Source organism: Rhinolophus sinicus, chromosome 12, assembly GCF_057876585.1.
Source record: "Rhinolophus sinicus isolate RSI-liver-muscle chromosome 12, RSI-T2T, whole genome shotgun sequence".
NCBI lineage: Eukaryota > Metazoa > Chordata > Mammalia > Chiroptera > Rhinolophidae > Rhinolophus > Rhinolophus sinicus.
The window spans coordinates 46,914,728-46,930,565 of record NC_142512.1 but is presented as its reverse complement, the minus strand read 5'-3'; the positions used below and the strand labels follow the sequence as shown (position 1 = coordinate 46,930,565).

Genomic DNA, 15,838 nt, shown 5'->3' with positions numbered 1-15,838 from the left:
AGATGAAATGTCCACATGTAAATTGAAAGGAGTGAGAGTAGAGAGGAAATTTTCCATGAGAATGTTAAAAGGTTTCTGGCTGATATGATGGCGATCACCAAAGTGGAAGAAAAAAAATGAGAAACAAAGAGAAACATACAGGATGCTGGGGAGGGTGGACTATCAGAAGAATTAGGAGATAGGAACCTCTCTTCCATATTTAAATAGTAAAATAAAATGCCTCAGAAATACCCACCTTACTAGGAACAGAAAGAGCAACTAACTTGTCTTGCAAATTTTTGCCACTACATTTACTTTACTTTACATGTAGTTGGTCCACATAGTTGTTTTGAACAGTTTTAACTTTACATCGCCTCTCTCTCTCTAAGAATTTTTTTCTGACATGTGCATTGTTTTATATCATGTGCACAATAAACATTTACAGTCATCACTGGTTTGGTTAATTTGGGCATTCACCACAACTCCTTCATTATTCTTCGGTATTTTTGTTGTTTTGTTTTGATTTGGTTTTTTGCTTTTCCTTAGGTTTAGTCAAGTACATCCAGTAACTTTGCTTTCAAAAAGACAGTCTGAGTGATATATCCCTGAAGACTTGCAGATCCAAGAATGTCATTCTGCTGCCTTCACACACAAAGAAAAATGTGTGTACAATTCTTGAGTCATAACATGTGGACTAAAAATAGATCATATGTGACTGTATTGTTCTATGACGTTCAGATCTGAACTATGAAGTCTAAAGTCACCTCTGACTTTGCTTTCCTCTCACCCTGGAGTGGATAAGACCATTTTCTTTGTATTGCAAACCAAATGTTGCTAAATCTCTTTTTATGGATTTTTATCTGATACAGGGTGGATCTTCTAAAATTTGCACACACAGACCTATAGAAAAGTTTTCTCATATCGTTTAATTATTTTTGCATTAATTTACTCTGGGTCCCCCCTTCAGGAATTTCAATTGTTGCACACTGGGTTTCTATTTCCTGCCTTAATATCTATCTCCTTCTCAATTGTTTTTATTCTTTGCCCTTGTCTTTTGCAGTCCAAAAGGTAACCGTTTGTCCTTCATATCACTGATTTAATTCTTCACCTGATTTAATTCTTTACAACATCTGTTCGACTCCTAACCAGCTTCTACGTGGATTTTAAATCTGCTAGTGCATTTCAGGTTCCTTACAATCCTCCTAGGCCAATTACCTCCATTTTCACTTCATCCTTCTTTCCTTATGATATCGGTTCCTCTTTCATAGACATAATATTTTCTGGTACGTTAATGATAAGTTTCTTGATGTTTTCTTTGGGAATAATACCTTTTCAGAAGAAACTCCTTTCTCTGAGTCTGCTCTATAGTGCTCTCATTCCTTTGCACTTCATCATTTTTCCACAGACCCATGTGCTTATTTTCTCCTGCTCATTCTTGGACAGCGTATTATCTGTTTGGATTTGGTGCTTGGCAAAAGATCCAGGGGGCATAACCTTGCTTCTATTACATGTCTTCCAGTGTGGTCTCCTCCCCAGAGCTGCTGCTAAAATTCAATTCCCAGGAAATCCCCAGGAGGGTTTGGGGATTTCTACTGAGGAGGCGTTTTTCTCCACACCCACGGCCGACTTCTCTGGTCGTCAATACATTACGGACATGGAAAACGAACAAGGAGCCACTATCAGAGTGACTCACGAGTCCACAGTATTTTACATACTGGGACCCTGCCTCCAAAGTGCTGTGCGACCAGGGGTTTCCCCTGTATTTCCTGCTCAATTTCTTTTTTTTTCTGGGACTCAGAACTCTCTGCATGAAAGCATAATTGAGATTTACCCCTTTAAGTAAAAACTTCAAAAAATTAGCCATTTTTTGAGAAAAACCTATCAAAAATTACATGGCGTTTATGAGTGTAAGCTCCGGAGTCAGACTGCATTAACACTTAGTGCCTCAGCTGTCTCCTCCAAAAAATGGCGTGAAGAGTGAGCACATCAAAAACCTGGGGCTGAGTTAATAACTTACTCCATGGAAAGCTCTTAGAACAGTATTGGTGACATAATAAACGCTCAACAACTGTTTAAAAATTAACAAAATTACCTTCTTACAGTAAATACTCTATTCACAAACATTTTCTTGAAAACTCAAGGTCATTATGAACATCCAAAATCACAGTATGCCATAATACAGTAATTCCCTTAGATGGACTGTTTGCCCTTTCTGAAAATTGCTAAGAATGTCGAGTTTTGTTAAGTGCTGTGTATCACTCACGATTCACTCTTAACCTCTGTCAAGTTTTCAGCTGCCACTTGCTGATGCTTGGTCAGTGTGCTTACTCAAGCACTTCAAGCTAATAATTTATGCTTCTAAAACTATTAGGGCCATTTCTAATGCAGTAATGGGACTGTCTGAGCGGAGAATGAGACCTCCCTCTGAGTTATGCATGTGTCAATGCACAGACTTTGGAGCTGGGGGTCCTTAAAAGCTCGAAGCAGTTTCTCATTTATTTTTATACCCTCAGCATCCAACACAGTACCTGACCACACTAGAATAGTCAGTAAATACTGTTATGGATTTGTTTGTGTGTTTGTTCTTAATTGAACATATTTGTATTGTATACATAAGCGCCTTTGGATTGTATTTCTAGTTTTTGCCTATATTTCAGATTGTTGTGGGTAATAGAAACAATGCTATTGTCAACCTTTCCTTTTTAATGTTCTAATGGCAGTGGGGAATGAGGCTTGAACTAATTTTCTTTCCCCACTATATATTGTTAATACCAAAACTAAATTTTAATAATTTAAGTAACAAATATGAATAATGGGGAAAAAACAGAGTCAAAGATAAGTTTTAAATGTAAGATTCAAGTAGTTATATGCACCATCATTGAACATTACTAAATGTATATTTTACTCCCTTTCATCCTAAGAATTTAAGTAATCGAGAAAAGAGTACCTGCATAAATAAGGAAGGGATTCTGCGATATTTAAGGAAACAGATAACTGTGGCAGATATGGCATAGCAAAGAGCTGACGCCCCACAACTGGCTGGGTAACTCTACTCTGTGTCTTAGTGCTCTAACCTCAACTTTTGAGTAGGAAAAAATGGGGGACCTGAATGCAGGACTTGCACAAATCATTTCACTGCACACATTCAGTTTTTAAAACTTCACTCAAGGCATGTGCCCTCCTAAAGAAAATCACACCAGTGGTAGTTGGAAAACACAATACAATATACATAAGCTGTGGAAATTTTCAATTGTTGTCAACCTAATTAAAAGAATTATATATGAATGTTAAGCACTGGAATAACTATTTTCAGTGGTTTTGACCTCCGTCACACTTTATTATTCTCATTTGTCAGTTACATGAGAATTATTATAAGTAGATATTTCAAGCACGTCTTTGAATATACATGTTTAACATCTGTCTCATGGACTTCTGTGGGTAAACACCTCCATCTTTTACTCTCTGGTGCCTTTTGGAAAACAAGCAATAGGTTATATTTGTAGGAGGCAGGTGTTTCCTTGCTAGTAAAATCATTTAGCCTAACCATTTCCTGATTTAACAGATTAGGACACTTCATCAAACAATGACATTTAGTTTTACTACCTATTATTTGTTTGATGTTCAAAGATCTTAAGAGCGGGCAATAGCCACTAGAGATCAATAAAGACCATTAGATAATGTGTGTGCTTAAATTAGGACAGCATCTGATGCTGTTTCTCTTACCTCAAAGACAAGTTAGACTCTCTCATGCTGCTTGCTTATTGGCATGAGGAAATAATGTCATTCAGATGGTATTTCCTCCTCCTGAACAGATATTCAGAACTAAGTTTTATACCCAAAGTTATTGAATGTGCACACCTGTAATGCTGCCTGACAAACAAAAGCCCTACACATCCCATTTCACTATCCAGTTACACAGTCCAGGGCTATGGAAGACTTATGTCAGCTCTTTGAGCAGTCAAAAAGGGTATTCCCTGAGGGGGGTACAAGGCATCAAATCTTCAAGGACTGAGATCACAGCAGGTTTAATAAAGAAAGAAGAACAGATGTCAATTTAAAAGGGGGAGATTATGGAATTAATTGTAAAACAAAAGGGACATGCTGAGCAACACTTTCTTCCAATATAAATAATGCTAGAACATATGCAATATGAACAAATATGCTTATTTTTCTTTTAAAGGTTGCTATTGTTTTAAACGTGTCTTATTTACACTGAAAACAATTAACACACTTTAACTAGTTAAATTATTAAAAGCTAGGCCAATTGATACCTCATGGAAAGGGAAAAGCTGTAGTCAGGACGCCTAACAGAAAGGAGGTAGGTCAGTTCCCTGAAGTGAAACAAAATAGGAACGGCTGGAAGGTTACTGGATAAGGATGAACTGAGCTCTAGCACTTTGTCTTGTGTGTGTCCTCAGGCAGAAGGGCTGATGCACAAACCTTAGTTCACCTAGTGAGTAAGACAGACAACAAGAAAAGGAGAAAGACTGTCTTTCCAGCTCTATCACTGTCTCTAACAGTCCTCAGCAAGACTTAAAGAAGTTTGGACTAGGAATACATTCTTTTGAAAATAGCTAGTGCATGCCTTTCCCCTGCTACCAGCCCTCTCTGTCTCACAGGTACGCAGATATCATCGCTCAGGAAGACGGCTGACCTCAGCGCGTAAGGCCGGGAGCGGGAGGCCAGGAAGGTGTTCCTTAATGGACGGGAAGCCAGCTATCTGCCCAAAGAATGAACAATGGACTAAAAAGTACACCCAGAGGATGTGGCTCCCTTATACGGTGGGCAGCGCGGCTTCTCATAATGCCTGGTCTTCTTTTGGTAAATAAAATATTTATGAAGCTACTTGGCTCAACAGTAGAAACTGAAAAAAATTCTTTAGCTTAGTAAGAGCAATATTTCCCTCTCTTGTTCAGATATCATTTTGTAGACAACATATATTTAAAATCTTGCATTGAGCTGTATTCAAATTGCAGCAAAAACAAAAAATAAGCTTTAGCAACAAGAAAATTTATTGTAATTTTAAAGAGTACATATTCAGATCAATACATGTCAGTAGAAATACTCACTTTTCCAAATGACAGAAACATTCTTCTTCCCAGATACTAAATCCTGGAGAGCAGAATCTACCATGTCTAATTCATCCTCTCCCCTCTCCCCAATCCCAGTACCTAGAATGGTACTTTGCCCCATGAAAGCATTTAACGAATATCTGCTGAGGGGCTCAATGGATAGATAAGATATGATTACAGTTTTTTAAGAATTTTGTGCTATAAAACCTGTTTCATTTCAGTTTGCATGTATTTGTAATTAGTTGAAGTGTTAACCTTTTTTGCATTTTTTGTTATGTGTATATTTTACAAATGGATTAATTTGGCAAATGTTAGAATAGGAAGTAATTACAAAAGAAGCAACAAAAATCTGCTATTTCAACTACTCTGTTACTTTCTATGTGATATAGCAAACAAGAAATTCAAAACTGAAGTTTAAACGTTACAAACGTATAGAATGCTACACTTGATCACAGATATCTGCCCAAAGAATGAACAATGATCTAAAAAGTACAGCCAGAGGAGGTGGTGTGAACAGTGTGTCCATGAACCCCCAGTTATTACTGAGAACAGGAATACAGCTTATGTCAGTAGAAATATTCACTATTCTAAGTGACAAGAAACAATTATTAATCAATTTTTTAGTAGACAACTCTTTCATTGTTTTATCTTCTTGGTTAAATATTTAGAGTTCTTATTACACACATGATACAACAGAATACAAAATAACTTCCATCAATTGTATCATGTTTTTAAACTGGTAGAAAGAATTTCATAGTGTTATTATGAGAGGTTAACATATATACTCTTTGCTCATTAAACATAACATACGAGTGGTGTTTTAATGTTGATATAATTAAAAATAGAACTGAAGAAGCTGTTTACAAATATAAAAATAAAAAAGCAAAATTTGATTAGTGGTTAGCTGAAATAAACTTAAAAATAAATTATTCTTTAATGGCTAGAATCCATGGTTTTACTTATAAAAATGGCTAGAATCAATACTCATTCTTAACTGCCTCATTTGCTATTTAAAATGTATTATAGAGTCCCACAAAATATATTACCTTTTTTTCATAGGTGCGTTTTAAATGACTTTTCTCCATTTGAAACTTACTTTCTTGATCCTGTGAATGATAAATATTTATTTTTGTTACACGTAAAATTGCTACTAGAGTCAATACATTAGTAATCAAATGAAATAAATCAATCTCCTTGACGACAAACTTTAAGTTTTGCATACTAGTAAGAACACCCAACCTCTACAAATAGAAACATAATTAGCTTTATTTTAGAAGCCATAAAACCTTAGTTATATGAAGATGTTACTACTCTCAAAAGTAGGTACTTTACAGTGAAGAGAAACTTTCTGACCCTTAGGATTAGGAGATTACTTAAAAATGACCAACTGAATCAATATGGAAATAACGAACTTGAAGTTGTATCAAATACCCGTCTGTGGTACTTTTTGACCATGAGGGAAAAGGAGAGAGCTGAAAGATGTGAGAAAGAGAGAGAGAGAGAGAGAGAGAGAGAGAGAGAGAGAGAGAGAAATTATGAAGACTGGCAGATAATTTAAAGGGAGAAAATTATTCTTAGCACCTACAAGGTATTATGCTAAGTGAAGTTGGTCAGAGAAAGACAAATACCATCTGATTTCACTGATATGCAGAATCTAAAAAACAAAACAAATAAACAAAGAAAACAAAACAGAAAGACTCAGATACGGAAAATAAATTGGCGGTTACCAGAGGGGGAAGAAGTTGAGGGTGGGTGAAATAGATGAAGGAGATTAGGAGGTACTACAAACTTCTAGTTATAAAATAAATAAGTAATGGGGATGATATAATGTACAGCATAGGGAATATGTTCAATAATATTGCAATAACTTTGTATGGTTGGCAACAGATGGTAACTAGACTTATTGTAGGGATCATTTCCTAATGTGTGTGTGTATATATATATATATATATATATATATATATATATATAAAATCACTATGATGTACATCTGAATAGGATAGTATGTCAATTATATGTCTAAAAATAAATTAATTAAAAATAAAATAATATATTTAAATAAGGTTTACTTTTAAAATTAATCTCAAAAAAGAAAGTATTAAAATTTAAATTAGTATTTATTTTCTATATCTCATTAGAATCTACTTTCATTAAAAGAAGCAAAGTAAATATGATGAAAAATGATACAATGCAATAAAAGAATCAGAAATGGCTACTTACATTTCTAAGGGTTTTTTTTAACTCTTATTTGTACATATAAATCAAGAAAAGGAAAGGTGAGTTTTAGCCATTGTTCTGTGTAAAAATACAAGACTCACATTTAGTTGTTGCTTTCTTTGCAGTTCTGATTCCTGTAATTGTTGTTTTAATTCAGAGATATTCTGTTCTAATTCTTTCATCATACCAGATGCCTAGAAGGATATTAAGAATAATAATAATAAAACAGAATATTGATTTTTGTACCATCCTACAACTTCTGGTTGAATAAGTTTACCTTTTTTCCCCCTTAAGGTTCAATCAAAATTAAAAAGATCTGTAATCTGAATGGGAAAAAAAAATTTTTTTTAAGTAAAACAATCTTTCAAAGTAAAAATATAAATGAAATTCTGTACAATATTTAAAGTTATGTAAATATAATACTAATGTAAAAATAGTAAGTTTACAAAAAGCTTTTTAAATTTTAATTTTAAAACCAAATCCACTGGAATGTTTAATTCATGAAATATCACGTAATTGACCACCTTAGAATAGTAGCTATAGAATTCTCTTTGCAGAAAATGTCAATCCTCAGACACAAAGTGTGTGGGTACCAGTGGAGCGTCTACGGGCTCACATATGTGTATACAGCTATAGGAAAACTAAAACATAACCAAGATTTCAAAATAATAATAATAATAATAATAATAATAATAATAATAATAGTGTGTATAGTTACACTAAAAATGTATTATTAACACAAGTGAACATTTCAGATTTTTATGTTTCCTCCTTTAAAAACTGTGGTACTTAAAAGGGTTAACTTATTATTGCAGAATTCAGTTAATTAAATATTTATGTTATGCTATATATTAGACATTTATCACTTTAAGTATTTTAAATGCCAATAAAATGATTTCAGTTATTTGAAGGATAAAGCAAAGGAAACACTAATTGCCGATGCTAAATAGCTTCTCCATGGGTCTCCATGGCTACAAGCTGAGTAAAGTAAATAACTACTTTGTATGGACATATCTACCAGCATATACCTTAGAAGCTGAAAGAGCATGTTCCTGTTTCAGAAGGTTCATATCAGCATCGTATTTGGTTTGTAGCAGTTTCATGTTTTGCTCATAATCATTTATAAGACGATCTTTCTCTTTCTGTAGTGTATTGCGCCTAAAAGCATAGTAAGAGAATAAACTATATGTCCAGTATATTTAGAATCAATCCTTAGAATGGAATTTTTTTGTCAACTAAATCCAAATGCATTATCTTTCAATATATCAAATAAGCATCTACATTTTTATCAACTTTTTTTAAAACATTGTACTTCTTTTAAATGGGATTTAAAAAATAAACAAATGGCAGTATTTATGTTGGAAGCCTCCCAAGGTTAATTAATGCACAAGGTGTGATTAATGTTGGCAGATATTTTACAAAGTTAATATCAGTATTCTATAGCCACACCTGAGCGATATCTGACTTCAGACAATACCTTGCCTTTACTTCTTGTAATTCACTACACGTTATCTGGTAACATCTCTCAAGTTCCAATTTTTCTTGCATTAATTTCTGCTTCTGTAAATTACTGTTCTCTGCTTCTCCAGTCAGCTGTTGGACACGGGACTCCAGTTCTTTGACCATCTTGTTCTAAAAGAATAGGTCATGGTTAAAATAGCCTCTGACTGACTTTGTAACACTCAGTATCACTAAGTAGCCTGAAAAAAAAAAAAAAAAAAAAAAAAAAAAATATATATATATATATATATATATATATATATATATACTGTATTAGAGATGAGAATATAAAAAACAAATACATCATAAACCATAGTAATAAAAATTAAACCAATCTCTAAATTATCCTTTAAAAAAAAAAAAAAGAATGCTTTCTACTGTAAAAGAGGACCATCGTATTCACATGGGGGTGAGGAAAACCCGGTGCCTGTAAGTCAGAAGGATCTTGTAGTGAGGTGATGGAAGCAGAGAAATAGAGAGGTCCTGGCATTTGAAAAGACCATACCTAACCACACACAAGTCAATTATCCTATAAATTATACTGAAAATACTTGCCAATAAAATCACTGAACCAGTCATTTAGGAACCAGTCACTGATCACTGGAAATATTCCAATGTCTCAAAATACACAAAATTTTAATTTACAAAAAGAGAAAGAAGGCAGATTTCACTGGACAAAGACTAGCCAGTTTGATGATAATAATTACCATAGTTCTCAAATGAATTGTTAAAAGGATTATTAGCAAACATGATCAATTAGAATCATCATTAACAAAAGGTTTTGACAGATTAACCCAATTTATTTTGAAAGGGTAAATAAATTAGTAAGTAATGGAGATGAGAGGATAAAATGAACATATATGAATTTCTAAAATTTGTAAAAGGCATTTATTTTATACAGTTTCCCTTGATACCTCAGTGGACCAGATAGAGAAATCTAAACTGGAAGATCCTATGATTAGGGAAATAGTAACCAAGTCAACAAAAGTACAACACAGGTATTAATTCAAGAGTGAGCTAGCTAGAGGTTCAGTATGGAGATTAAGACAGCCCTACTCCCTAAAAATTTTTATTAGTTATATAAATGAAGGAATAAACATCAAAATTTTAAGAGATTCAATAAATCAAAACCACAAAAGAATCTATAACAGAAAATATCTTGAATGTCAAAAACAATGGCTATAATAATTTACCAAATTAAATGAGAACATATGTAAAATTCTTCTGTACTTAAACACCCAAAACTTCATGGACAACCAACATTTTTCAATGAAGAAGATAACAGCCACCACAGAATTCGATCTAAGATGTCACTGACCCCAAGCCTGCTTCACTTCATTATATTGCCTCCAAGGCTATGATCTTCTGCTCATGGGATTAACATAGAATGAATCTGCTCAAATACCTCAGGCAGACATATCATTTCGAAACAAGGTTTATATAAGAAAGCTAAAATGTAACACTGGAATACTTGAGGTCTCTTTCTTTGCCTCCCAAATTATTATTGTTGTTGGTAACTCTACCCAAAGTAAGATTTTTTTTAAATTCTGTAATTGTCAGGTTGTAATGTTTTGCTAGGATAATTTATGATAATAAAGGGCAGGATATTGAAAGTTTATTCATTTCTCAGGCCCTTTACTAAGAACACTCATTACAAGAGAAATGAGACTCGTGAACATAATATATAATCTGCTAGGGAAACAGAGCTGTAGAAATAACCTATTACCACAAAATGTCTCCTAAATATCCTATTAAAATAAAGACGGCTCATTACCCAATTATTTCTTAAATATATACCATAATTAGCTTAAATTAAATCAAAAGTTATAATTTTAAAATATGACAAAAATAACCTTTAAGACATCAGTTTTAAAATGTAAAACTTGAATGCTCTAAAAACAAAATCTCAAAATCTCAAAATCTCTCTCTCTCTCTCTCTCTCTCTGTCTCTCTCTAATAGGTAGTAGCAATGTGACTGGGATAGTATATGATTACCTTCTAGCTCTTGCATTTCAAACTGCATTGAATAACTTTAATCTTTTCCTTGTTTTGTTTTTTTATAAAATCAGCACTATGATGGTGACTAACGATTAAATAATCTCATGCAACAATATTAATACATAGTCTTTCTCTCATTTAAACAAATTAAACTGTCCATCCTGAATGTTATCAGGGGATGATTTTTCTAATTCAACAAGATTATTTCACCTTTTAATAACAATTCTTACTCTAGTATCATATAAGTATGAAGAGTAGACTCCCAATTACTTCATCAATAACAGAAATAAAAAGAACAGCCCCACTCCCCCAGTATACAAAGCTGGTTCAACATTTGAAAATCGATTAATGTATATCATCACATCAACGGGCCTCTGCATTAAGATCTATATTTATCAAACAGACACTTTTATATATCTGATACAACTTTCTGATTCAAGAAGCAAATATGATGACATTATTCATTTTATTATTTACTTATTTTATTATTTTATTTGTATTATTCATTTTTAAAGTATTTTCTTAATCCTCATTGTGTCTTACACAAAATAAAGTAGGCATAAGGTGTACAAAAGAAGTGCATAAAACTGAAAACAACAAAGGAACAAGGCAAACAAATGAAGAAACAAAAACTCATAGATAATAGTTTAGTGGTTGCCAGAGGGTAAGTGGGGAGGGGAGGGGTAGATGAGGGTAAAAGGGATCAAACATGGTGATGGAAGGAGAACTGACTCTAGGTGGTAAACACACAGTGTGATATATAGATGATGTAATACAGAATTGTACACCTGTAACTTATGTAACTTCACTAACAATTGTCACCCAATAAACTTTAATTTAAAAAACGCAAAAAAAAAAAAAAAAAAAAAAAAAAAAAAGAAATTTAAAACTTCTAACATCAAAGGAAAACCTAAAGACATAGGCGTACACAAAATACCTAAAGGACAACAACAATATTTGGCCAGAATAATCTTTTTTTAATGGAATACAAAGAACTGCGGGGATACAAAATAGTGGAGGTCTCAAAATGAGGTAAAAAGATAGAGAATCACATTTTCAGGCTGTAACAGACAGTGTAGAAGGGGAGGGAGTTCAGGGGTATGGAGCAACAGCACCAAGGAAGGAACAAGTAACTGTACAGTTTATCACAAACAGATTACCTCGGGGGCACACACTGTCTTCCCACATCGGGAACTTAGAGGCAGCGCTCGGAAGACGAGACCGGAGTTCTTGAGGGGACATGGGGTGTAAGCAGTAGTTATAATAGGCATTGGATTAATAATTCAAGTTTTGATCAGGGGGAAATGGGACCAATTACATTGGTGAGATACGGAACAAGAGGAGACAGAGAGAGCAACTGGCAGGTTACTGGAAGAGCCCAGAATGAGGCAACAATGGCCTGAACTCAAGTGGTAGCTGTGGAAACAGAAGGGAAGAGAGCAGGTCCAAGAAAATTTTCAGAGAAGTGTATGATTAAGTAAAATACTAAATGAAGGAGATGAGAAGGAGCAAAAGTCATAAATCTTCCAGGTTCTAAATCTAATATGCCAAGAGAACTAGCACACTGGGAATTAAGAGAAAGTTTAGTAAAGGATTTTATTTTGGTAGGAAATATAGACCTGCTTTTCAACAAGCTAAGTATTGGGAAACTGTAAACTATGCAATGGGCCTTCAATTATACAACCAATACACAGAATGAGAAATGTAGGAGTTTTACATGCAAACTTTGTTTGAAATTCTCTAGGAGTCAAAAATTAGGAAGAGTGAGTATTCGGCAACAATTTGGAATCCAAAGTTTAACCCCTATGGCAAAAGGAACAATATATTTTATTTCATAAACTTTTTGAAATATATATACAAAAAGATGCACAAATCTTAGGTACCGTGTTTCCCCAAAACTAAGACCTAGCCGGACCATAAGCTCTAATGCACCTTTTGGAGCAAAATATAAGACCCAGTCTTATTTTACTATCATATAAGACCCGGTCTTATATAATAATATAATACAATATAGTATAATATAATACTGGGTCTTGTATCAATTTTTGCTTGAAAAGATACATTAGAGTTGATTGTCCGGCTAGGTCTTATTTTTGGGGAAACAGAGTATATATTCTGATAATTTTTTACAAATTGAAAACACCCACAAGTCACTACAATCTGTAAACATTACCAGCTCCTCTGAAGTCATCCTCTACACAAAGTAGCCACTACTGGCACTTCTATCACAAAAAATTAACTTTGCCTTTTGTTAATTTTCTATAAATTTGCCTTTGCCTTTGAATTTCTATAAATGAAATCATAGAGATTTACTCTTTGGGATCCAGCTTTGTCATGTATATTATATGTCTGTGAAATTCACTATACCTAAAATAATTTGTCCATTTTACTGATGGGTTGTTTTCCATGTTTAGATGTTAAAAATAATGTCGCTACGAACACTTTAATACATGTTTTATAGTACATGTATGCACTTATTTCTTTTGGTTGTACTTCCTGCAGTGAAATTGCTAAATCATAACTGATTTGAAACTATGTCCCTGCAAAAACCTACAAGTGAATGTTTATAACAGCTTTATTCATAACTGCAAAAACTGGACACAATCAAGACGTACTTCTTCAGAAGGTAAATGGATAAACAAACTATGGCACATCTATATAGTTGAATATTATTCAGCAATAAAAAACAAATGAGTCAGCAAGCCACAGGAGACATGGGGAAACCTTAAATGTATAATTGCTTAATGAAAGAAGCCAGTCTGAAAAGGCTACATACTGTATGATTCCAAATATATATTTTGGAAAAGCTAAAACTGTACAGTTAGTACAAAAGATCAGTGGTCGCCAGGAATTTTAGGGAGAGGGGCAGGGGATAAACAGGGTGAAACTCGGGTGATTTTTAGGACATTGAAAACACTAGGTGTGATACTATAAGGATGGATTACAGGACAAGATGCATTTGTCAAAACCCATGGAATTTTAAAACACGAAGAATGAACCTAATTTTATGCAAATTAAAAAAAATCATTTAGAAGTTGGGGGGAATCCCAGCAAGAAATGCAGACTGTGACAAGAAAATCTATTTATATTACAAATACATGATAAAATCTTATTGAGGGGATGGGATGGTGGAGTGGGGGTGGGGAGGAATGTGATGACCTACGCAATTTTGAAATGAGTGGAATCTCTAAGACGAAAGGCAAAAGGAACTGCACCTAAACACTGTCCTCTAGTTGACAAAGTTGGTTCCCATGGAGGTGTGCGTTAACAACTACGATACAGGTATACATGGATACTGGTATTGAACAATTAAGTAAGTGGATGGAAGATGATGGAAGCCAAGTTTCCACTGTTGGATTGAGAATTTACAGATACGCAAGGGAAAGCGGCTAGAATAATCCATGCAGCAATGGATTAGAGTTCAGTAAGAAATTATGTTTAGCTTAATATAGACACAGATGGTTACATATAGAAATGTTTATAGCTATGCATATATACACACGTTATAATACAAATGTACGTCCCTGCTTTGTCAGGTGAGAAGGCATAAAAGAAGTGACACACCAGCAGTAATGAGCATACACACCTAGCACACAGACCTTGGTTTCTAATATCGTTCTCCATATAATCCACATTGCTGGGGGGGTATGTCAAAGGCGTACAGGAGCCCACTGAAAAAGCTCCCAATAGCCAAAGCGAAAACAATCTGAGCAGCAAAATAAAGTAGTATTGGATTATAACCCAGAGTATAAAATAAAAAATATCCATGTGTCCATACTGATATAAATAAATGATTGAATAAATTACTAAACGAGGGAGAAGAGGCAAATCTCCCATGTAGAAAACCTCCAAACAATATAAGTAGGAACTCCACCCTCACGCATGGAAAGTGTAACTCCCCACTTCTTAAGCATGAGCTGTAACTTTCTTCCAGAGGGGACAGGGGAAAGTGGGGAGTAACTTTACTGTGGAAAAGCTAACACACATACTACTTCAGTCAGGTGATCAAGGTTAATATCAACAGTGTTGAGTCATTAGTAGTTTGTACTGTTGATGTGATGTGATGAGAATAGCACTTTCCTTTTGTGATCTGACTGCCTTAACCCCAGTCTAATCGTGAGAAAAACATGAGACAAAATCTAATAGAGGAGACTTCTACAACAGGCCTGGCCAGAATCCTTCAAAACTGTCAAGGTCATGAAAAACAAGGTAAATCTGAGAAACTGTGACATCCAAGACGAGCCTAAGGACACACGACAACTAAATGTAATGTTGTATCCCGGACGAGATCCTGGAGAAAAAAGGAGAAAAGACACTCGGTAAAAACTAAAGGAAGCTGAATAAACTATGGACTTCAATTAATAATCATGTCTCAATCTTCATGCATCTATTGTAACAAGTATACAGAAATAATGCAAGACGTTTCTGAGAGGGGAAATTGGGTGTGAAGTATATGGGAATTCTCTGTACTATCTTTTCAAACTTTCTGCAAATCTAAAACTATTTTAAAGAATAAAGTCTCTTTTTTCAAATGGTCATCTCATTCAAAATGATGAACTGGTGCTATTTGGGAGTTGCTTCTTTATAATCGTGAGTTTGGCAGAATAAACGCTAGTGGCAACTATAACATGACAAATCCTAGCTATCTCAGCGAGTAACTAAGCTGCTTTATGGATTATTGCACGCCACTACTTACAGTTATAGTTAATAACAGCTAACAAAGTATTTCAGGCACCTAAGGCTTTTCGAAACTCATTAAAATTGGGGCTCTTCACCTCAATACAGGTCCATGAATAGAATTCAGAGTGTCAGGGAGTTTGAATGGAAAACAAGAGCTCTCTTTATTTTTACTCCCCTGACTTCCAGCATTTCCTTTCAATTATGAACAACAAACCAAGGTAGGATTAGCAAAAACCATGACTAACAGAAATCACAGCTATTTTTATAGCCCATTTATGGTGTTCCATAATCACTAAATATTGTTTACTCTCATCATTATTCATAAATTACATTAGTTATTAGGCCCACTGCTAAATTTTGATATTTATTGCATTCATTTAGAAACATATATA

At 34.1% G+C, this 15,838-nt stretch overlaps 1 protein-coding gene across 4 annotated transcripts in view; it reads right to left on the bottom strand.

Annotated features, from left to right (window-relative positions):
- Window positions 1–15,838, bottom strand: part of CEP112 (centrosomal protein 112) — a 336,631-nt gene that overhangs the window by 246,531 nt on the left and 74,262 nt on the right. For all 4 annotated transcript variants that reach the window (XM_088802335.1, XM_088802333.1, XM_088802332.1 and 1 more), the window contains 4 exons: window positions 8,746–8,900; window positions 8,297–8,426; window positions 7,370–7,462; window positions 6,098–6,157 (listed from right to left, as the gene is read on the bottom strand). In XM_088802335.1, coding sequence (XP_088658461.1) covers window positions 6,098–6,157; window positions 7,370–7,462; window positions 8,297–8,426; window positions 8,746–8,900 — 438 coding nt within the window. The remainder of the gene's footprint in view (window positions 1–6,097; window positions 6,158–7,369; window positions 7,463–8,296; window positions 8,427–8,745; window positions 8,901–15,838) is intronic.